The 22,414-nt window shown below is 45.9% G+C and overlaps 1 protein-coding gene across 2 annotated transcripts; it reads right to left on the reverse strand.

Annotated features, from left to right (window-relative positions):
* Positions 1–281: 281 nt before the first annotated feature.
* Positions 282–19,451, reverse strand: LOC308521338 (L-lactate dehydrogenase A-like 6B). 2 transcript variants are annotated; one of them, XM_081094301.1, is made up of 4 exons: positions 19,329–19,451; positions 18,413–18,513; positions 16,067–16,204; positions 282–1,613 (listed from the first exon to the last, which is right to left on the reverse strand). In XM_081094301.1, the coding sequence occupies exons 3-4, from the start codon at positions 16,122–16,124 to the stop codon at positions 694–696; spliced, it is 978 nt and encodes a 325-aa protein (XP_080950427.1). In that variant the 5' UTR covers positions 16,125–16,204; positions 18,413–18,513; positions 19,329–19,451; the 3' UTR covers positions 282–693. The 2 variants fall into 2 exon arrangements, with proteins under 2 accessions (XP_080950427.1, XP_080950428.1); XM_081094302.1 differs by lacking the exon at positions 19,329–19,451 and having other exon boundaries at positions 18,413–18,955.
* Positions 19,452–22,414: the final 2,963 nt, after the last annotated feature.

Below are 22,414 nucleotides of genomic sequence, written 5' to 3' on the forward strand. Positions count from 1 at the left end.
AAATGACTAATTGTACCACCTCTGACTGTCAAGCCTCTTCTTAAAAGCTTTATATTTTACTGCATTAAACACTTCATAACAGCTACCAACCCCATCACTATTATTTTCATAGTTTAACCTCATGATCCTACTTCACTGGCATGAGAGTGCACAGCACACACACACACACACACACACATGTGCACACACACGCACGCGCGAATATGCAGGACCATTTCATGATGCCCTTTGAAAGGCCCTGCGGATAGGCTGTCACAGGAGAATGAGGGCAGCAGATGGCTCCATTACAAAAAGTACTTCTGTACATTTATTTTTCACTGCAGAGAAAGCTATAACTTTAAAAATAGTATGTGAAAATTGTACATAAGCTAGTGAGAATGAAAGAATTAACATGTGCTTAATGAAAAGAATAAATTTCTACAACACAATAAACACCTACACCCCACATTCTTTTGGACCAAATGGCAACTACATATAAATTCAAGGTAAGTATTGGTGTATTAGTGGCAGAAAAAACAAACAAAAACCTTTGATGCATTCACTTAGGGACTGTTAAAAAACTCAAAACCGGAAGTTACACAACAGAGCTGGGGGCTAAATAGGGCAGTCAGTCGCTCTACGTGTGGGCCTCTAAGTGACGGCCGCAGGGACGGTCTCTTCCTGGGCACCCCCAGCAGGTGTTTCCCTGGAGGCTCACACCTCGAGGGCCCGCAGGATCCCCCACAGCGTCTCCGCGCTCTTCTTCAGGCGGGCCTCCTCCTCGGGGGTCAGCTTCACCTGGACCAGGCCTGCGATCCCGTCCGCGCCCAGGACACAGGGGACACTGAGGGCCACCTCCTCGCGGATGCCGTAGAGACCCTTCACTATGGTGGACACCGGATGCACTCTCCGAAGGTCCCGCAGAAGACTTTCCGCCAGGTCAGCCACGGAAAGGCCGATGGCCCAGGAGGTGTAGCCTTTCATTTTGATGATCTCATAGGGGCTGGAGACCACCTCCTTGTGGACATCTTTCCAGCGCTCGGGGTCCTGGTCGGTCCCTAGCTGCGCGTTCAGGTCCCCCAGCGGGACGCCCGCGACGTTGACGCTACTCCACACCGGGACGCACGAGTCCCCGTGCTCGCCCAGCACCCACCCCTGGCAGCTTCCGGCGTGGATGCCGAGCTTCTGGCCGATCAGATACCGGAAACGGGCGGTGTCCAAATTGCAGCCGCTTCCAATCACGCGGGTCTGGGGAATTCCGCTCAGCTTCCAGGTGACGTAAGTTAAGATATCCACCGGGTTGGAAACGATGATCACCTTGCAGTTCGGACTGTGCGCCATGATGCCAGAAATCATCAGCTTGAAGATGGCCAGGTTGCGCTGGACGAGGTCAAGGCGCGTCTCTCCCTTTTTCTGGCGCACACCCGCCGTGATGATCACCAGGCTGGAGTTGGCCGTGACTTGGTAATCTTTGCTGGAAACGATTTTGGGCATTTTCACGAAAAGACTGCCGTGTTGGAGGTCCATCGTCTCGCCCTTCAGCCTGCCTTCGTTCACATCCACCAGGGCGAGCTCGTCACTCAGGCCTCGCATCAGGATGCTGATGGCGCAGGCCATGCCAACCGACCCGGATCCTACGATGGAGATCTTATTATGAGGAACGCTCTCCTTTGAAGTTAAATTCTTTATAAGCTCACCCTGGACAGTCGCCATCCTAGACACGGGGGTAACAGAGCAAGGACCCCCGAGTGGGACGCCAGCAGGCTGGCGGGGACCCGGCGCCATCCCCGCACTCAGGAAACGCGCTCTCGCAGCGCCCACTCTCCGGCTGGCCCAGCAGACGCCCACAGCCCAGCCCATGGCCATTCACTCACTAGGTGAGGGGAGAGGATGGAGGAATGCGGCAGGCAAGGTTTGAGGCCTGAAGGAAGGGCGCTTGTGATCCTGGCCACCCCCTCGGCCTGCTCCTGCGCCTGGGGAGGCTGTGGCCGTTAGACACCTCCTGGGCGTGCTACTGCGCCTGCGCGAGGCTGTGGCCGTTAGACACCCCCTCCGCTTGCTACTGCGCCTGCGTGAGGCCGTGGCCGTTAGCCACCCCCTTGAGACGGTACTGCGCCTGCGTGAGGCCGTGGCCGTTAGCCACCCCCTTGAGACGGTACTGCGCCTGCGTGAGGCCGTGGCCGTTAGACACCCGCTGGGCATGCTACTGCGCCTGCGCGAGGCTGTGGCCGTTAGACACCCCTCGGCGTGGTCCTGTGTCGGCGGAGGCTGTGGATAGTTGACGCCTCCTCAAGCTGGCTACTGCGGCTACACAAGGCAGGCCCTGGCTTGTAAGACCTCACAATGATTTCTATAAAATACTCCTTGAATTCAAGTTTTACAAACGCCAGTTCTCTTCAATATTTAATGTGTCTAATTGGCCTACTCAGATTTTGTATTTTCAGTATGCATGCCAAGTAAAAATGCTTTCCTGAAGTACAGATGAAAACAAGGTTGAATTTTCTGGACTGTTAAGTGCTGGAAGAGGAAGGGCCTGTGCAATGTCTGTCCCCCGCACCATTTCCTTGCATACGCACAAGTGGGGATCCTTTTCCAGGTCACATCAGTTTGAGAACCTTCTGGAAAGGTTTCCATCGTCTTCATGCCAGTCACAACCGTGATCCCCAGCCGTGGGGAAGTCACAGGGCAACCGGGGCAAGGGGATCACCATGAGCTGGTCCAAAACCAAAACTCACAGGGAGAGGCTCTCACTTCCTTTTCATGCCACAGGACAGTTTGTGATGGAGGGTCCTGATTAACAATTTCTCAGGTACAAAGGTATAGCCTCTACTAGAATGAAAATATACCTTAAATGTCCTTAAAGTGGCAAATTTTAACCCCTGCACAAAGATCATTGATTAAAGCAGTAAAATAAAATGTGGCTGACCCTCGAACAACGGTCTGAACTGTGCCCACTATGTGGGTTTTCCTCAGTTGACCCCCTAGTTCACACCTGCGTTGTTCATGGGTCCACTCTATCCGCTAGGACAACAGGGCATCAGCCTGTCTTACCTTCCACTGCATTCCTCTGGTTATTCTCATGAACTTCCTTTTAAGTTTCTCAGGCCAAAAAACTTTACATCTGATGAAATATAAATCCTAATAAACCCAATAAACGACCAAAGTCCAAATAAAAATGGTACTTTCTCCCCAGTTAGTAACAGAATTATGATCACGTAAAGCTCTCCTCCGGAGAGAGCAAGGTGCTCTTGGTACATGCAGCTAGCTCCCTCTCGGTCAGAAAAAATTTTTTGTTTTAGAATACCAAATCTTGGCAAAATGAGTATTTTATATTCATTCTTCCTGCCACTGAAATGTAGTCCAAGAAGAGAGGAAAAATAAGCAAAGAAGCTGGTGAGGGGTGGGAACAGCGTGGCAATTAGCAGAGTTCCTGCAAACCTCTTCTAGTGTGACCTCCTGGCACCTGAGCAGGGACCAGAGAGCCTGTTCTAATGGCACCGTCACAATAAGCTGTGGCACAAGCAATGGTAAGAGCACCACATAGATGCTTTCTCTCCACACTGTGGTTAGATTTATAGCAACCATTTCTCAAGTTAAAAACTGGAAAATTTTCAACTGATTTTTCCTTAATGGTGGCCAGTATTTTAGTGATCCTTTTAAAAGACCAACTTTTGATAGCTATTGTTTCTTTTATTCCAGTTATAACTTGAAATGTTTTAACCTAATGCCTGTTCCCACCTTCCTCCTATAATGATGCCTTTGACCAGTCAGTCAAGTCTTTTCTAAGATAAGTGTTCTTGAGGATGAAATTCAAGGACATAAAGACTCTTAGCTAGATGGCTTCTTTTTATAGTAATTTTCTTTGTCGAATGTGAACCTCTTTGGAAATACAATCTCTACGAGAGCTGCCTCTTCAGTTTTCCCCCTTAACCATAACTAAATCAATGTTGAGAAAAAAGTAACACTCTCCAAGATAAAATCCCTCGAACAAAGCAGTTTTTTATGTACAGTGAGTCTTGATAAGAAGGAAAGAACTGCGGAAGATGAAGAAATGGACATGACCTCCACAGCAGATTTAGGTCTACTCAAAGTCGGGGGAAGCCAAACATAACCAGGCAAGCTCCCTACCCTAATGACCTTCCGTCTGAGGTGGCTCATTATTCCTTTTGAATGGAAAACCTAACTCAAAAGATCTATTCAAAATGCAGCACAATATTCCAGCTGATGGGAGGACTAAGCCATAGTACTTTTGGTTACACCAGTTAGGAGGAATGAAGCAGGAAATAAAGATGACTACCAAGTCTCTGGGCCAAGAATGACTACAACTAAGCCATTCTATTCCTTCCACCTTGACACCCCCATCTCCCCTGCTCTTTTTCTATCGAGGAGTCCTGTTCAAATACAGATACTCCTCGACTTACGATGGGGTTATGTCCTGATAAATTTATTATATGTTGAAAATATAAGTGGACAATAGCCCACCAAAAACGTGCTGGAACACATACATTAGTTCCAGCTGGGCAAAGTCATCTCACTGCCACTGTTCAGCATCACAAGAGAGTATAGTACTGTATAGCCATAACCCGGGAAAAGGATCAAAATTCAAAATTTGAAGTACCATTTCTACTGAATGCATTATCACTTTAGCACCACCATAAAGTCGAACTATCCTAATTTGCAGATTATCTATACTCCATCTTCTCCTAGCTCTTCTACAATGCCCAAGCAGAACTGACTCTTTAAAATCCTGTACCAAATAAATAAATAAAATTCTGTACCACCAAAGCACTTTGTACCTCTCTCCATGATAGGATTTATCACACACAATTAAGTGTAATCCAAAAGGGATCGCCTTTTATGTACCAGCATATCCCTGTCCTCTAGAACAGAGCTTGGTCCATGCAGAGGAGCACAGTAACAATGTGGTAGGGAAGAATAAGTGAATAACTACAAAACTGAGTGCCGTGAGGCTAGAGACTAAAGGTGAGAGAAAGGCACTGAAGAAAGGAGCAGGTTAAACATGCAGGTGTCTGGGGTTTCTTAGCAAGGCTGAGGCGTAAATTTCAAATGAAGCTATTGATGAGCTAAAGATTTCTTAACTATTTTCAAAGCTGACACCTACCTTTACCAAGTTTGAACATACAAAAAATTAGGAGATTAAGAGAAAAAAATGTCTACAGTGCTAGGAACAAGTAACTGCAATGACAGAGAGAATATTTTTAACCTTTAAAGTTATTTAAAATGTTTTGTTCTTTGGAAAACTTAAAAAAAAAATCTATGCACAAAACTCCCAATTTGCAAAAAAAAAAGAAAGTACTGAGAGCAGTGTTAATTAATATTACTAGCTGATCTAAAATAGCCTATACACTCACCGGCATGTAAGTAGGGCATTATATAAACAATTATTGTAAAATTCTTTGTGATTTGAAAGTCATAAAATGTAAATTGTAGTTTTCAAACAAATTAAGGGCTGTAATCCTATTGCTCATAGATACTATGTAGGGATCTTTACTAATCCCAGCACCTGAAACTATTTTCCTTGGTAGCCGTACTGAGAATGCTGGGAAAGGACAAAAGCAGAGCTACAAACAGAATAAAAGTAAACTGTCAAATCAAAAAGCACCACTGGGGTCGATGTCCTGTTTATGGTATTCAAATAGTATAACATGAATAGGCAAGCTCTAATAATTTCCCAAATCTCGTTTTTGTTCTTTAAAGGTATCATCGCACACATAAATTTTTGATGCAGTGCAAAAGAGCCCCTTGAATTAATCATAAAAAAGGAGGAAAGGGAAGTATTTTAATGTGTCACAAAACATGAAAAATTAAAATTCATCAGTATGTGTGTAAACATCCCAAATCATAACTAAAAAGTGAGAAACTTTACCTATTCTATTACCCCATTTACTTTCTGCCAGTGGATCGAGTAATAGAAGTAGTACTGTAGTCCTCGGTAACAACAGCTTTATTCATCTAGAACAGAGGTCCTCAAACTATTTAAACAGGGGGCCAGTTCCCTGTCCCTCAGACATTCCACACATGCGCACTGCGGGCCCGGGATGAGTCGGCTGCTAAGCAGGACAGGCAGCGGCGGCAAAAACACCCGGTGGGCCCGATAAATGTTTTCGGCGCGCCGCATGTGGCCCGCGGGCCGTAGTTTGAGGATCCCTGATCTAGAACAACTGACATGAAGAATATCTTTGTTACTTTCAATTTGAGGTAGAAACTGAAGTTACCTTTATGAAGTCCCAAATGCCAAACCGGATTAATTCCATGTTGTAAAGGTTAAAAATTAACCTGCCGCGAGACTGTCTAGGGAGGCAAAGAACAGAGCCGGCAGCAGGGGAGGAAGGGGTGCTCTGGGTGGGGATGAGCAATACAAGGCTCAGAGGCTGGGAAGAGCGTGGCCCTTCGGCACGGCGAGGACTGCGTGTGACAGGCTTACGAGAGGCTCAGCCAGGCTCCCGACCGAACTGCTGACATCTGGACAGGTGATTCGTGGGGACCTGTCCTGTAGGATGTTTAGCCTCTATCCACTAGATGCCGGTAGCCTCCCTGCCGTTATGACAGCCAGAAACATGTCCAGACAGAGCCAAATGTCCTTCTCTTGGGGGCAGGGGTGCCGGGAGCCGGTCCATCCTTGCTGTTTCAAGGGACCTGGCATATATGGCATACTGTTCTTAATATGTTTGCTCACCTACTTGGCACTGTGTTTTAACCAAGGTCACCTCTCTGAGAAAGGTGGTTTCCCCAGGTAGGGATTTTCCCCTGAAGTTAGGGAGGGAATAAAACCCCTTAACTAAGTGCCAGGCGGGTAATTAATCACTTTAACTATGAACAATCATGCTTAAGCTACATAATCTTTACTCCCTGGAATGGAGATAAGAAACGCCCTAACCTTTGGAATAGAGATTGATAGGATTGGAATCAATTGGTATAAATACATATGTAACAAGACAACAGGTCACAGAACCTAGACACAGAACCTACACAGAACCTAGAGACAGAAGAACTTCGCTGGAGAGAACATGGCAAAAGATCCTGGACAGAAACTGGAGACAGAACCTAGAGACAGAACCTAGAGACAGAACCTAGTGAGAGAACATGGCAAAAGATCCTGGACAGAAACTGGCAACACAACCTAGAGACAGAACCTAGCGAGAGAACATGGCAAAAGATCTTGGACAGAACCTGGCTATAGAACCTGGCTGGAGAACCTATAGAACCTGGATAGAACATGGCAAGAGAACCTGACTAGAACCTGGTGACCGAACCTGGCTGGAGAACCAAACCAGAACTTGGCTGGAGATCCTAACCAGAACCTGGCTAGAGATTCTAACCAGAACTTCACTGGAGATCCTGAACAGAACTTGGCTGGAGATCCAGACCAGAACTTGGCTGGAGATCCTGGCTAGAGATCCTGGCTAGGCTGCTGATCAACTGAACGCTGTCTCCGTGTCATTCCTTCTTCGCCGACTCCGTCCACACCTTTGGGGATCCCTGGACCTGCTGGGGTTGGACCCCAGCATCTGGCGCCTGAACAGGGACCCTTAGGTAAGTCCCCCCCACACTCGGGATGGACAGGACTCCACCGTAGGAAGAAGGTGGATAGTCTTCACCGACTCTGTCCACACCTTTGGGAACCCCTGGAACAGGATTCCCCTAGGTAAGCCCCCCTCCACCCCCATTGAGAACCCCATACTCGGGACGGATAGGACTCCACCAGGGTACTGCAGACACCCCTATAGAGGATAAGTAGGGTAAGAAGGTGGATAGTACAGAACTTAGATTGAGAAGATGTGCCATACTGAGTCCAAAGAAAGAAGACTCTGTATTGATTCTTAGATTGAGAAGATGTGCCATACTGAGTCCAAAGAAAGAAGACTCTGTATTGATCTTTAGATTAAGAAGATATGCCATACTGAGTCTAAAGAAATAAGACTCTGTATTGATCTTTTAACACACATGCTTGCTAGCAGAGGAATTAAGGCTACTCCCAGTCAGACAGAACGTTTTATACAAGAAGTATGTCCATGCTTTTCTGAGGAAGGAAAGGTAAATGTAAAGGCATGGGAGGAGGTAGGCCCAAGGAGCCTTATCCTTAACCCCACTGCAGCCTTTCCACCCCAGGAAAGTGCAGGATTGGCAAGCTCTCCCTGGGGTGATAGATCAGGACTCAGGTAATAGCGGAAAGTGCCAATCCTACTCTTAAAATGGATACAAGAGAGCATTTGGGGTTTTTCTTTTTAATGCCTACTTTTAAAAAATAAAAAAAGGGGAATTTGCCGGGAGCCGGTCCATCCTTGCTGTTTCAAGGGACCTGGCATATATGGCATACTGTTCTTAATATGTTTGCTCACCTTCTTGGCACTATGTGTTTTAACCAAGGTCTCTGAGAAAGGTTGTTTCCCCAGGTAGGGATTTTCCCCTGAAGTTAGGGAGGGAATAAAACCCCTTAACTAAGTGCCAGGAGGGTAATTAATCACTTTAACTACGAACAATCATGCTTAAGCTACATAATCTTTACTCCCTGGAATGGAGATAAGAAACGCCCTAACCTTTGGAATAGAGATTGATAGGATTGGAATCAATTGGTATAAATACATATGTAACAAGACAACAGGTCACAGAACCTAGACACAGAACCTACACAGAACCTAGAGACAGAAGAACTTCGCTGGAGAGAACATGGCAAAAGATCCTGGATAGAAACTGGAGACAGAACCTAGAGAGAGAACCTGGCTACAGAACCTGGACAGAACATGGCAAGAGAACCTGACTAGAACCTGGTGACAGAACCTGGCTGGAGAACCTAGCGAGGGAACATGGCTACAGAACCTGGCTGGAGAACCTAGCAAGAGAACATGGACACAGAACCTGGCTGGAGATCCTAGCCAGAACTTCGCTGGAGATCCTGACCAGAACTTGGCTGGAGATCCTGAACAGAACTTGGCTGGAGATCCTGGCTAGGCTGCTGATCAACTGAACGCTGTCTCCATGTCATTCCTTCTTCGCCGACTCCGTCCACACCTTCGGGGACCCCTGGACCTGCTGGGGTTGGACCCCAGCACAGGGGGAGGCAGCCCCGTGGACATGTGACCCGCGGGGACATGAAGGACAGCAGTGAGTGGTGCAGATGCAGGTGGGAGTCGGGGGAGGGGAAGCCCAGGACATTCCACAGCCGTGTGGAGAGGGGCTTGCAGAGGCGAGGCAGAGGCAGAGGCAGAGGCAGAGGCGAGGCAGGGAGCACAGAGCTTAGGTGTGATAACCAGGGGCAGGAAGCTGCTCCCAGCCATGGCTGTGGGTAGGGGAGAAGCAAGACGTGGTGACCGGTCAGACAGGACTGAGAAAGAGTGTGGTCATGAGTAGAATCCGCTTGTCTCTGTAGGCAGCCTGTACATGACACCGCTGTGCACTGAGTGTGACCCAGGAGTAGGCTGGGAGGAAGTGACAGTCGGTGGGACTCACGTGATGCTGGGAGGACACCCAAGCATCAGTGTCCACTTAAGCAGGCCCCCGAGCCAGGAGCTCAGGAGTCTGGGCAGGAGGCTGGCAGTTGTCTGCACATGGACGAAGCCACCAGAGTGGACGGGACCCACGAAGAAGAAGACAGAAGAGTAAAGGCAGGAATCCCAGCATAATGTGCGCAAAGGAAAGCAGCAGCGCTTCAGAAGTAAGTGCGATACTGCGAAGTGGAAAACAAGAGCCAAACCAGAGTCATGAAAAATGACCAAAAGAATAAAGAACTGTAAACACTCAGAATCTGCTAGCACCAGAAGCGAACAATAACTGATATAACTGAGTCAGCAAGACACAGCGCAGTTTACACTGTGGAAAGATACACAGCACATTTTAAAACCTTCTTCTTAAATTTAGAAATGTTTCAGCCAGTAAAATTCAATCTGAGAGAACACTTCCATTTTCTGATACAGGGTATATGAATAAAAATATGGGAGTATGTCAACATACATGAAACTTTTTCATAGTTTTCGATACTCGAAAGTGACGAACCAGTAACAGGTACCTTTTGAATAATGCTTAAGGGGAAAGCAGAGGCTGCGGGCATTCAGGATGCCTTAGTCAGAGACCTGTATCCCATTTTCCATGCTCAGTGTGAGAACAGGGACAAAGAAAGAGAAAATGCAAGTGAGGAGGAGGCTAGCTCTCCTCAGGTGGAACAGGCTGTGAACATTCTTGAAGTGAGTGAACGGGAAGGCTTTCTTAGCAAAGCTTATCTCTGAGTAATTGTTGCACATTCTCACTCTATCAAATGCCTGGGGCCCTATTTTACTTATAAAAGGAAACTGGTGGGTTTTTAAAGAGCTATCTTGGCAACAGGCCAAAACAGCTGGTGTCTCCGCCGTCCCCCAGGAAAAAAGTGTACATTGGTCATTACCTCCCGTTTTAAACTGAGCAAAAGTCCCTGTGATGCGGTCTGTGTCACCATACTGCCCCTGGGAGTGCTCTCACCACCGGACGCCAAGCCCATTAGAGCGGCAGGGGAACAGGAAGCAGGGTCGCAGAGACGTTCTTGTCACCGGCCCTGAGTTTAACTGATGCGCAGTGCCACTCCCCATTAATGGAAAGCGGCTGCAGGGAAATGCTCCTGGCGCTTACGCTGTTTGAAGGCCGAGAGCTTGACAGCTGGAACTATCTCTGCAAGATCATGATGACTGTGTCTGGGCCTTCCAGTAAGTTCCATTAGGAGGAGGAAGCAAGGCTGGTCTGCTGACGTCGGTAATCAGAATAAGAAATTGGAGCTTGCTTCCTGGGGGCAGGGGCTGGTCGGATCTTTGGAAGCACTGAAATGAGATTAGGCAGAGATGTGGAGGGAAATGTTCCGCTGCCTTTCAGATTCTGCAGATGACTCGGGAGTGGCTGCCACTAAACCATCTGCAGGAGACTCAGATTAGCTTTTGGTCTTTGACCTAAACTGATGGAAAGTATACAGCATGAAGTCCGTTTCCTTCTTAGATATTAGAAGCTCAACACTTTTAAGCTTCTCCATAGTTTCATTTTACATGTGGCGTTCTAGTATTCACTCTACAATGCTGCTTCATTTAAAATAATGTAAGAATAAATGTATCTAGCAGGAGATACATCAGAATGTTGGGAAAACTGAAATTAGCAATGTCACAAGAAAGAGATTTGACTATAATTACCCAAATCGTCAGGTTAGTCATAAAGTAATTAGTAAGCGAGCCTAAATATTAACATAAAAAGTATGCGTAGGAGCAGCTCTAAAGAGTGCTGGGGAAAATAAATGTGATTAGCCGGCAGCTACTCCTGTCCTAGAGGAAAGGTCTTGTGCTACTTGTCTTAAAGGATCTTCTTAGAATAGGAAAGTTAAATGACAGTTTTTTAGAGAAATATTTAAACTAGGTATGTTTTACCTTTTGTTTTTTAAAGAACAAGAGACCTGGGCTTTTAGAAAGAAGCAACCTGCCTCAGCAGATAAGGGGGCAAGTCTGGGGCTGAAGAGTGGGCAAGGCCCCAGTCACAGACCATCTCCATAAAAGCCTTAACAGCGGCAGGGCCTTCGGAGGGATGCAGTCAAGGAAGAAAGATGACTATCAGGTTGGCAAACATTTCAGAGTCATGGATGCCACCAGTGGCAAGGGTGCCAGGAAACTTGTATGCACTGTTGAAATCTTCTAAATCAGGGGTGGGCAAACTTTTTGACTCAAGGGCCACAATGGGTTCTTAAACTGGACCGGAGGGCCGGAACAAAAGCATGGATGGAGTGTTTGTGTGAACTAATATAAATTCAAAGTAAACATCATTACATAAAAGGGTACGTGCCGGGAGCCAGTCCATCCTTGCTGTTTCAAGGGACCTGGCATATATGGCATACTGTTCTTAATATGTTTGCTCACCTTCTTGGCACTATGTGTTTTAACCAAGGTCTCTGAGAAAGGTTGTTTCCCCAGGTAGGGATTTTCCCCTGAAGTTAGGGAGGGAATAAAACCTCTTAACTAAGTGCCAGGCGGGTAATTAATCACTTTAACTATGAACAATCATGCTTAAGCTACATAATCTTTACTCCCTGGAATGGAGATAAGAAACGCCCTAACCTTTGTAATAGAGATTGATAGGATTGGAATCAACTGGTATAAATACAGATGTAAGAAGACAGAACCTACACAGAACCTAGAGACAGAAGAACTTCGCTGGAGAGAACATGGCAAAAGATCCTGGACAGAAACTGGCCTCAGAACCTAGAGACAGAACCTAGCGAGAGAACATGGCAAAAGATCCTGGACTGAACCTGACTACAGAAATTGGCAAGGAAACCTGACTAGAACCCGGTGACTGAACCTGGCTGGAGAACCTAGCGAGGGAACATGGCTACAGAACCTGGCTGGAGAACCTGGAGAACCTAGCAAGAGACCATGGACACAGAACCTGGCTGGAGATCCTAAGCAGAACCTCTCTGGAGATTGAGACCAGAACTTGGCTGGAGATCCTGGCTAGGCTGCTGATCAACTGAACGCTGTCTCCGTGTCATTCCTTCTTCGCTGACTCCGTCTACGCCTTTGGGAACCCCTGGACCTGCTGGGGTTGGACCCCGGCAGGTACGGTCTTTTTTTCCAATAGTTTTATTCATTTCAAACGGGCCAGATCCAGCCTGCGGGCCGTAGTTTGCCCACGGCTGTTCTAAATTGTATCAAAAGCATGCACTCTGATTCAACAATAACAACTTCTGTCTTTAGGACAAATTTCTTGACCAAGAAAAATACAAAAGAGATATATGCCTATAGAGGTTCACTATGGTGTTTAATTGTGAAAAATTACAATCTAACTGTTGTTGGCAACAGACTGATTAAGTAAATTATAATACATAATATAGTACCATGTAGCCATTAAAAGTGATGGAGATTTATATAAGTTTACTGTGCAGAGAATTCCTATGACTAATCAGTGAAAAAAGGTTCCAGAGTAGTACAGTAAAACAACATTTATGTACGATTATGTGAATGCGCCTATAGAAGAAGGTCTGAAATAATGTTTCTATTATAACAGATGATTACAACTCAGTGAGATTTCTGGTAATTATTTCCTTTCTTGTACTTTTCTACATTAATTCTTTTTTAAAAATATTGAATACATGTTTTTACCATAAAAAAAGCCATTTTTGTTTTAAGAAAGATAGGTCCAAAATATATTTTTCAGCGGGGTGGAGGGAGGGTCCCATCTTAAATCTGGGTGCACTTATCTGCTTCATCTGCTGACAAAGTAGCTTCTACTAGCCCTCCTTTTCTGAAACCTCCGATTAAATGATATATCACTGTGTAAAATACAAATTTATATAAACATTTCCTATATTATACATATTCTATATGAAGTGATGAATAAATAGAAAAGATTTCTAAGATGCTGAAGGGCTTCACTCTCAGCATTGTCATGTTCCCTTTCAGGCCAGCAGATGTAGCTGTGACTTAAAATAGGGAATGTAAGCTGCTCTGGGTCAGCCGTTAGATGGCACCCCTTTTATAAAAACTGGGTTTACAGTGGAGATTTAATACAACTGAAGCAGCAGCCAACAAGTATTTGACACTGGAACTGACTCTGATCTAGAGCATTTGTCTCAGTTATTTACTGAGTGCAGAGACTGTTTTCCTTAGTCATAAAAAGAGGGTATTTCCCAATAAGAGACAGTAAATAGTGAGAAAAGTTCATCAACGGACTTTTTTGTGAGCAGCCTCACAGTTCTCATCAAAACTCTCTAAATGCAGACCTGAAATGCAGCCCTTTGCTCTCCACAAGCCTCAGGGCAGAGCCATCTGGTAAGAATTTGTGTAGAAAGTTTTAAAGCCCAAGCTGTCCATAATAAGTCTATTGGGGAGCCCTGTCTTAGCACAGAGCCTGGCTCAGGGTAGGCCCACAAATGTCTTCCGAAAGAACACACCAATATACACTACTGCTCTCAAAAGATGTATCCTTGACAAAGTACCAGTGGTTCACTTTTCTGTGAGACTTTTCAGTAGTAAAAATCAAACAATATGCCCAATGACCAGCATGGAGGGAGGGTGTGTCCTTGCAGCCTCTTTTTAGTTAAAGACATTAAGATGCACTTTAAAAGGATTCCAAGTACCCTTAGATTCAATGTGCCCATCAGAAACGAGTATTTCTCCCCAAAATATTTAATTTAGGCAATAATCCTCTTATCAGGACAAGGAAGTTCACATTCTATCTAGACACTAAAATAGCACAGTCTAGCCCAGTGATGGCGAACCTATGACACGTGTGTCAGAGATGACACGCGAACTCATTTTTTTTGGTTGATTTTTCTTTGTTAAATGGCATTTAAATATATAAAATAAATATCAAAAATATAAGTCTTTGTTTTACTATGGTTGCAAATATCAAAAAATCTCTATATGTGACACGGCACCAGAGTTAAGTTAGGGTTTTTCAAAATGCTGACACGCCAAGCTCAAAAGGTTCGCCTTCACTGGTCTAGCCCATAAAGCCCAAGTTCTCAAGCACATAATCTAATTTAAATAACCTAATTTTGTTGGTCTATGAAAATTTGCCAGCACAGTTACCTTAAAAATAAAGGTTAGTCAGACAAGGAGAAAAGCAACATCTGTTTGTCTACTGGTATATTTTGAGTGAAAAATACAATAATGCCCATGTTTAGTTATTATAATGCCAGCACTACTACTACAAATCTATTACTCCAGCAATTCTCCCCTCCGGTCCCCCACTAACGGAATCACTCCCATCGGTGTGCAGACATGCTGTTAATTCTCCCAACTTAAAGATAAACACAAACTCTCTTGACCCCAACTCTCCCTTCTATGACCCCACTTTCTTTCCCGTTACAGCAAAACTCAAGACTTGCTTATATGTACTGCCTCCAATCTCTCTCCTCCATGCTCTTTTGGATCCACCCCACTCTGGCTTTACCCATCAATGACTGCCATCTGCTAACTGAGTGAACGACCACATGACTTATCCCCAGCATACACCCCCTGAAAGGTTTTCTTCACCTGGCATCCAAGCCACCATTCTCCTGGTTTTCTTACCTCTTCACTAGGGAAATCTCATTTGCTACTTTCCTCATTCCCCAACCTCTAAAACTTGGGCCTACCCAGGAGTTCCTTCCGTGGACCTCTCTACATGCACTGCCGTAGTGAGGTCATCTGGTCTTGTAGCTTTAAATACCATCTATTTAAGATACCTATTTGAGATTGATGAGTCTCAAATTTCTGTCTTCACCTTTACATCTCCCCTGAATTCTAGCCTTTTTATCTAACTGCTTACTTGACTTTCTACTTGGCTATTGCATCTCACATTGACAAGTCCCAGGCTGAGCTCCTGACTTAACCCCCAACAACATCTGCTCCTGTCACACTGATCCCCATCCATTTTCCAGTTGCTCAGGCCACAAACCGTGGAGGCATCCTTGACTTCACTTTTTCTCTCACCTTTCTCACTCAATCCGTAACAAATCCTTGTTGACTCTACCTTTGAAATGTATCCAGAACCTACTTGCATCAACTCCACTGCGGCCACCTGCTCCACACCACCCTCATTCCCGCCTGTCACAGACAGCATGGTCCACAGAACTTCCTACTGGTAGTTTAATAAGACAACCTTCTGAATGTATAGCTTCACAGCTTGGAGTCTAAATCACACACACACACACACACACACACACACACACGTTTTTCAGATTTTCTCCCATAATATGTAAGTGCATTAATAATTTAAACAATAATTTTACAATGCTTTAACTATTTTAGAAGAATATTTATATATAAGGATGTCAAACAGCATAGAAAGTTGTTCCAAGTTAAATAATTCACTGAATAGTACCAATTTATATGGAATGAACTTTTGCTATGAATTAGTCATTACTTAATTACATTTGAAGTTTCACCACGCTCAAATATTGAAATTACTAATGTCATTACTAGTAATGAGAAGTTGCCTAGTCATTATAAGAATGTAGTCACCGTCGCTGTCATCACTTCCTAGGACAGTGAACAAACCATACGACTTGGAGAATCAGGAAGATCTGGACCGCAGGAAGTAGAATGAACATTCCAGATACCAGTGAAGGACCGTGGCTACTTACGCTGTGAACTCCTAAAGCTTTCCAGACCGCGAAGCTGATCACGCCAACCCCGCACCATGCACACAGAGAGCCCCAGCCCAGGGCTCGCAAGGCCAGGGAAGACCCGCTCTCCGGCAGCGCCGCGGTGGCCGTGCTTCCCTGCAATGAAGACAGGAAAGTTGGGGTGAAAATCTCAGTTCAGAAAGAATAAATATTTGGGCCGAACCGGTTTGGCTCAGTGGATAGAGCGTCGGACTGCGAACTGAGGGGTCCCGGGTTCGATTCCGGTCAGGGGCATGTATCTTGGTTGGGGGCACATCCCCACTGGGAGGTGTGCAGGAGGCAGCTGATCGATCTCTCTCATCGATGTTTCTAACTCTCTATCCCTCTCCCTTCTTCTCTGTAAAAAATCAATAAAATATATATTTTTTAAAAAAAGAATATTTGGGGAGTGTTCGAAATTAATGTAAAAAAAAAAAAGAAAAAAAAGCAAACACACACAAAAAAACCCCCAAAGAAATTTTAAAAATTTATATAAAACTATAACTTACTTTCCAGTGTCCATGAGAATGAACATTTCCCCAAGTTGTGAACCACCTGTTTATGCCTTTTAAATTGTATACTCATGTTATTTGCCCAGTTTTCTTATTTGTATCTTCTCTTTATATATTAATGTTCTTCAGCCCTTATACCTGTCATATGTGCTATTATATTTTCCCAGTTTGGTTTACTTTTCATTCCTTGTATTTTGCTTTTTAGTTTTTGTTTTTGGTCAAAGATGCATTCTGATGCTTTGAAGCTCACGAAAACTTCCCCTATCCTACCGTTACAGGCATTTCTCTTTTCTGTTAGCTTTATTTTTAAATTATCTCTTCTTTTCACCACTAACTTTTAAGTTCATCTGGTATTTATTTTGGTTTTGATGGGGGCTGATGACTCAAGGGAGTTTACTTCCCCAAACCTTAGCAACTGCCCCACTCTGTTGATTAATCCTTTTTCTACCAATTTACTTGAGAATCTTTTCTAGAGACAGGTTTATTTCTAAGCTATTTTTGTACCACTAATTTATCATCTATTTTTATGCCAGAATCACACAGATTTAATTATAGAAAAAAAAATCTTAATATCCAGAAAGTACATCATACTCATTACTTTTTTTCAAAAATTCCATTGCTGTTTTTGCGTATTGATTCTTCCAGAAAAATCCTAGAACATTGTGTCAAGATTTCTCCTATCCCCAAACAAGTAGAGAAAATGCCCATTCATTGGCATTTTCATCAGCTAATTAGCTTAACTGATAAACAATAGCAAATTTGTAACATCTCATCTTCCACCTGGAAATGTATTCTCTTTAATTTGTCTTTTTCTTTTTAAAAATGATTTTCTTGATCTTGCTCAACACCATTTCTAAATACAGGCTTTTCTACACATGTATTTTGTGACTGTGAGTGTTTCTGACAGCACACAGGAATTATGCTTATGCTAGGCATGTGTACCTGGCACGTGCCTAGACTCTGCAGATACTCAGTATTTACTGACTTACACTTTTTGTGGGTATGCCTTAGCCATTCTCTATGATAAAGCAATCTGCCCTCATCTCCACATGAAAGGGCCCGAGTTGCATGTGTTGAAGCAAAAAAGTACTAGTTAACAGGGGAGGGCAGACACAAAGCAACACATAAGAACAAGTAACTACAAGCAAATGTGAAGAAAATTTCTCATCAACTAGGTCAATGAGCTATACGTGACCACGACAGGGATGGCTCAATCTTGCTCCTGGAGTAAGGACTTTCTTCCTTAAGCACGTTATAGTCATTCAACCAAAATGTCCTGAGCGCCTACTGTGTGCCAGGCGCTTTTCTAGAGAGGAGGGCTGCAGCCGTGCACAAGCACATGTGATCTCCCAGTTCAAGGAGATGACCTGTTTTCCATCAATGCTAAGATGCACTTTATTTCAACATCTTAACATCTCCGAGATAGAAATGCCTCTTGCAATCAGTATTATGTCAAGAGTTTAACTGACATCACTTTTTCTTTCTTAGTGATACATAAAACATTGGGGCCTCTCACAATTGACAGTGAATTACCTAGATTTAGGCTAAAGTCATGTTGTGAACAGAAAATGTACTGGATGAGTTTTCAAAATCTTGTTCTGCTAAAAGTGAAGGAAGCACACATTTAAGTACCTCCTTTTACATGAAAATAAAGGCTGTTGATTAATTTGCGCACTTCGTGAAACTATGAAGTGTACATAGGTTTACTTGTAAAGGCATTATTTTATTTTATTTTTTATTTTTCCTATGCAATAGGGCTGCCATTTACTTGTAAACAATAACGATGCTATGAATGGATTTCAGTGTCACAAACCTTATTGAACCACTCAGGGCTCCTCTTTTTAGCCAAAGATAACGTTGTAACGAATCCAGCTAGCATTCCCGCAGCAGCAACAGTTCCTAGGAAAAGTCCACCTGCCAAGAGTTTGGGGGTAGGCGTGGAGGATGGGGAGAGAGATTAAAGAAAGGAGGGAAGAAACCAGAGGTTAAAAGGATGTACACAGGTAAATTTCAGCTGCTAATGACATTACGTTCAAAGTCACTTTTCAAATTCCAGAAACAATGGTTAAGCAGCTCTTGCCAAAGGTAAATGGCAGGGGCTGTGAAACCTGCCTGACTTCATGACCTCCGAGGTCACTGACATGTCATTTCCAAGTGCAGGGAATGGGCGCAGGGACCCTTTAGGGGACAAACCCAACTTGAGAACCTCGTGCTAAGCGCAGTAAGTCAGGCAGAAAAGTCAAGGACCATACGATTTCATCCATATGCGGGACATAAAACTGAAAGCACAAATGAACGAACAAGACACACAAACAAAAACTCAGAGACAGACAACAGAATGGTGGTTACCAGGAGACGCAGGAAGGGGGGGCACATAATGCAATCTACGGATCATGTATTATTAGAAATGTAAACTGAAATATATAATTTTAGTATCCAATGTCACCCCAATAATCGTAATGAAAAGGAGACAATGTTAGTTCTACAGAATTAAAAAAGAAAAAGGAGGGCACAGAGAAACTGCAAGGGCATGGGGGGATGCAGCACCAGGAACAGCTCCTGCACCCCCCGCCCCCCCCCGCCCCCTCCCCCGGGTCACCGCACCCCATAACCTCAGGGACAAACCCAGGCGGAGGTCCCCCAGGGCGGGTGGCAGTGGGAGTGCCCGCTGCAGCGCGGGCAGAGCCGGGGTGAGCTCGCCCCGACGCCCGCAGCTCACCACACCCCACCTTTAACCAGGAAGAGCCGGTCTTCGGCGAGTCCCGGAGCCTCCAGCCCGGAGGACCGCTCCCCAGGCTCAGGGCCCGCAGGAGCCATGTTTGTAATGAAGCCTCCACTCCCGGTCCGGCGACACCTGGGCCCGGGGGGAAGCGACAGCAGGCGGGGGAGAAAGGTTCCGCCCCGCCGCCCTGTACAACCGGAATATCGGTCCCCAAACCCCCGCGGCCGCCGCCGCCCGAAGGGGAAGCAGTGGGGCGGCCCGCGGGGTCCCAGCCCGGCCCCGGGGCGCAGTCCGCCAAGGCCGGCTCCCGGGGAGGACGGCGGGCGTCCCCGACGGGGCGATCGCTGCACTTTAACGCGGTGCACCGGCAGCAGCCACCAGCCCTGGCTGCAGGCGGCGGCGGGGGCCCGCTTCCGGCCGGGTTCGAGCCCGGCACGGGGGTGTGGCCAGCGCTAACAGGGCAGATGCGCAGGAGCAGGCCTCAGGCTCTTCTCTGTCACTTTCCCGGGAAATTCCCTAACAGTCGGCACGTTAGGTGTAAGTGACTAGTTCCGTCCTGGGGGAGTCAGCCCACCAGCCCTCGGGGGGTGCGCCTTCGTCCCTAAGGCGTGGACGGCTGGTCCCGCGGAGGGAGGGGGAGGGGATGGTCACCGGAGCTGATGGGGTGCAGGTCCCACCCCGCGGGGAGAGGGGACGCACCGCGCCGGCGGCCGCTGACGGTCTGCTCTGCAGGCGGGGAGCGGAACCGCTGGCGCTGGCGGGTTCTGTAAACGGCCATGGAAGGGAGGAGTCGCGGAAAATCTTTTCTGCCTCCAACGCAGACACAGAGCATCATCTTTTAAAATGAGTCCATCTGTCACTTCTTCATTCTGAACCAAAAGAGAAAAGTCGTGAACTTCTTGGGGAGGGGAATGAAGATTTTTTTTTTTTAGTTGTTTTATTGCTTAAAGTATTACGGGAATGGAGATCTTTATTCTTTTTCCTATTCCTCGCCTCTCAGTGTATCACCTGGTCGTGCATATTAAGTAAATATTGGATGAATGAGTAAGTGAGCGCATTTTTTTTTTTTGCATCAATTAAATGAAATTAATAGCTCAACCCCGGGCTCAGGTCCTAAACGGCTTCTCAGCTACGTGAATTTGGTTGGGTTGTTTAGGCTCTGTATACCTCAGTTTCCTCATCTGTAAAATACACTGATAGTTCCTACCTCACAGGGTTGCTGAGATTAACTTGCTCAACTCACTTAACTGTACAGTGGCAGAGCCAGGGTTCCAGAGCAGCTCGGTTAGAGTCCTTGCCCCCTGCCCAGTGGTCCTCAGGCTGGACCTTGATCATTGGAATCTCCTGGAAGGGCTGGTTGACCATAGAGGGTGGGGCCTCACTCCCAGAATTTTTGATTCAGTTGGGTTAGGGTGGGGCCTGGGAACTCCCCTGTCTAGTGAGTGGCCAGTGAGGCCCAGGCTGCTGGGTCCAGTTGGATGACGTCTCTCGCCGGCGTTCTCACAGGGTAACCTCTTAGAATCCACTGTGGCACTCGGAGAGGAAATGCGCAGCCCCCTCCACTCGCCCTGTCTATGCTGTCTCCCCAGAGAGCACGGAAACTTGTTATTTTAAGGATTTTATTACTATTTACTGAAAGGAACAGAAGAGCGATGATAACATCTTTAAATCTCGGGAGAGTGCAGCATCCTGTACTCTACAGCCTGTCTCTATTTTGAGACAGTAACTACAAACCCTGCTTTTATTCTCGGGGATGCAGCCCACAAATTTCTACCTTCCTTCTAACTCCCCAAAGTAAAGGACAGTTTTACTTCTTCCCACTTTCCCAGAATACAGAGGGTGGAGGAGGCAATTAGAGCAAACCTATGGGTCATCTCTGCCTTAGGCAAGCAATTTGCATTTTGAAGATCCTCCTCAGATGCACACCCTGAGCAGGAGGGGCTGAGAGCTCCTTGGATGGGGCGTGCTCGTGGGAAATTATAGCCCCATTCCTCACTTGCCCCAGACTGACACCTGCTGTGCCCCAGGTTCTGGGGGATGGTGATTCCAGGGCCTGGGAAACCTGCCAGGCACAAGGACGGGGAGTGCCTGGCCCTGAGATTAGAACCACATTCCAGACATCCCACATTAGGATGCTTAAAGAAAACGTATTTTAAAGACGTTACCCCAGGTCTCATATTTCTACAGTGCACACAGTAGGTACATCAGGTGCCATGTGATGATCGGGCCTGCTTTAGGAGCCCCCAAATCCCACGGAGACTGGTTTCTATAGAAATGTACGCTACAAGCTCCAAACAGGTGACTTGGGAACATGTGGAGTGCAGCCTCTTCAAGTCAGGGCCACTGGTTCTGAAACAGTTGCACAAGCATTTCCAAGCTTGGAAACCAGTGCTCAGAAAGTTGTGGAATTTCGGTGCTCCATGCAATTTGAGCAGGACTGTCGTTTCAGTGGAAGCATGACCCCCTGTTAGGAAAATGTAATAGAAATTTCTTGCAAGCCAAAGGGGCTGCTGGGAAAGCAAGTTTCTCTGAGACAGACCATGGGGCTATTTTGGTGTTTAGTCAGCTGAAGTTCACACCAGTGATGCATCTGACTACATTCTTATTTGCAACAGTAGAGGCCTGGTGCACAAAATTCGTGCACGGGTGTGGGGGGGTCCCTCAGCCCAGCTTTCACCCTCTACAATCCGGGACCCCTCGGAGGATGTCCGACTGCTGGTTTAGGCCCAATCCTGCTGGCTCTTAACCACTCACCTGCCTGATCACCCCTAACCGCTCTCCCCTGCCGGCCTGATTGCCCCTAACCACCTCTGCCTCAGCCCCCGCCACTGTGGCTTTGTCTGGAAGGATGTCTGGTCTATCTGGTCTAATTAGCATATTATCCTTTTATTAGTATAGATTTTGGCCCCTGCAGATTTGATTTCAATTTTGACAGCTCGAAACCTGCTAGTTCAAGTTCCTATAATTTTTAAAAAATATTTTTGTTGATTTCAGAGAGGAAGGGAGAGGCAGAGAGAGATAGAAGCATCAATGATGAGAATCATTGATCAACTGTCTCCTACATGGCCCTCTGTGACCTGTTCACAGGTCATT

This window comes from Myotis nattereri (assembly GCF_964212035.1).
Source record: "Myotis nattereri genome assembly, chromosome: 6".
NCBI classification, from domain to species: domain Eukaryota; kingdom Metazoa; phylum Chordata; class Mammalia; order Chiroptera; family Vespertilionidae; genus Myotis; species Myotis nattereri.

Excerpts from the sequence above, each read along its gene's own strand:
- LOC308521338 (XM_081094301.1), bottom strand. The coding sequence starts at position 16,124 with ATGGTGCGGGGTTGGCGTGATCAGCTTCGCGGTCTGGAAAGCTTTAGG. Across the intron at positions 1,614-16,066 it reads AAGCTTTAGGAGTTCACAGC|GATCCGGGTCGGTTGGCATG; the intron begins GTAAGTAGCCAC and ends TCTCCATCGTAG.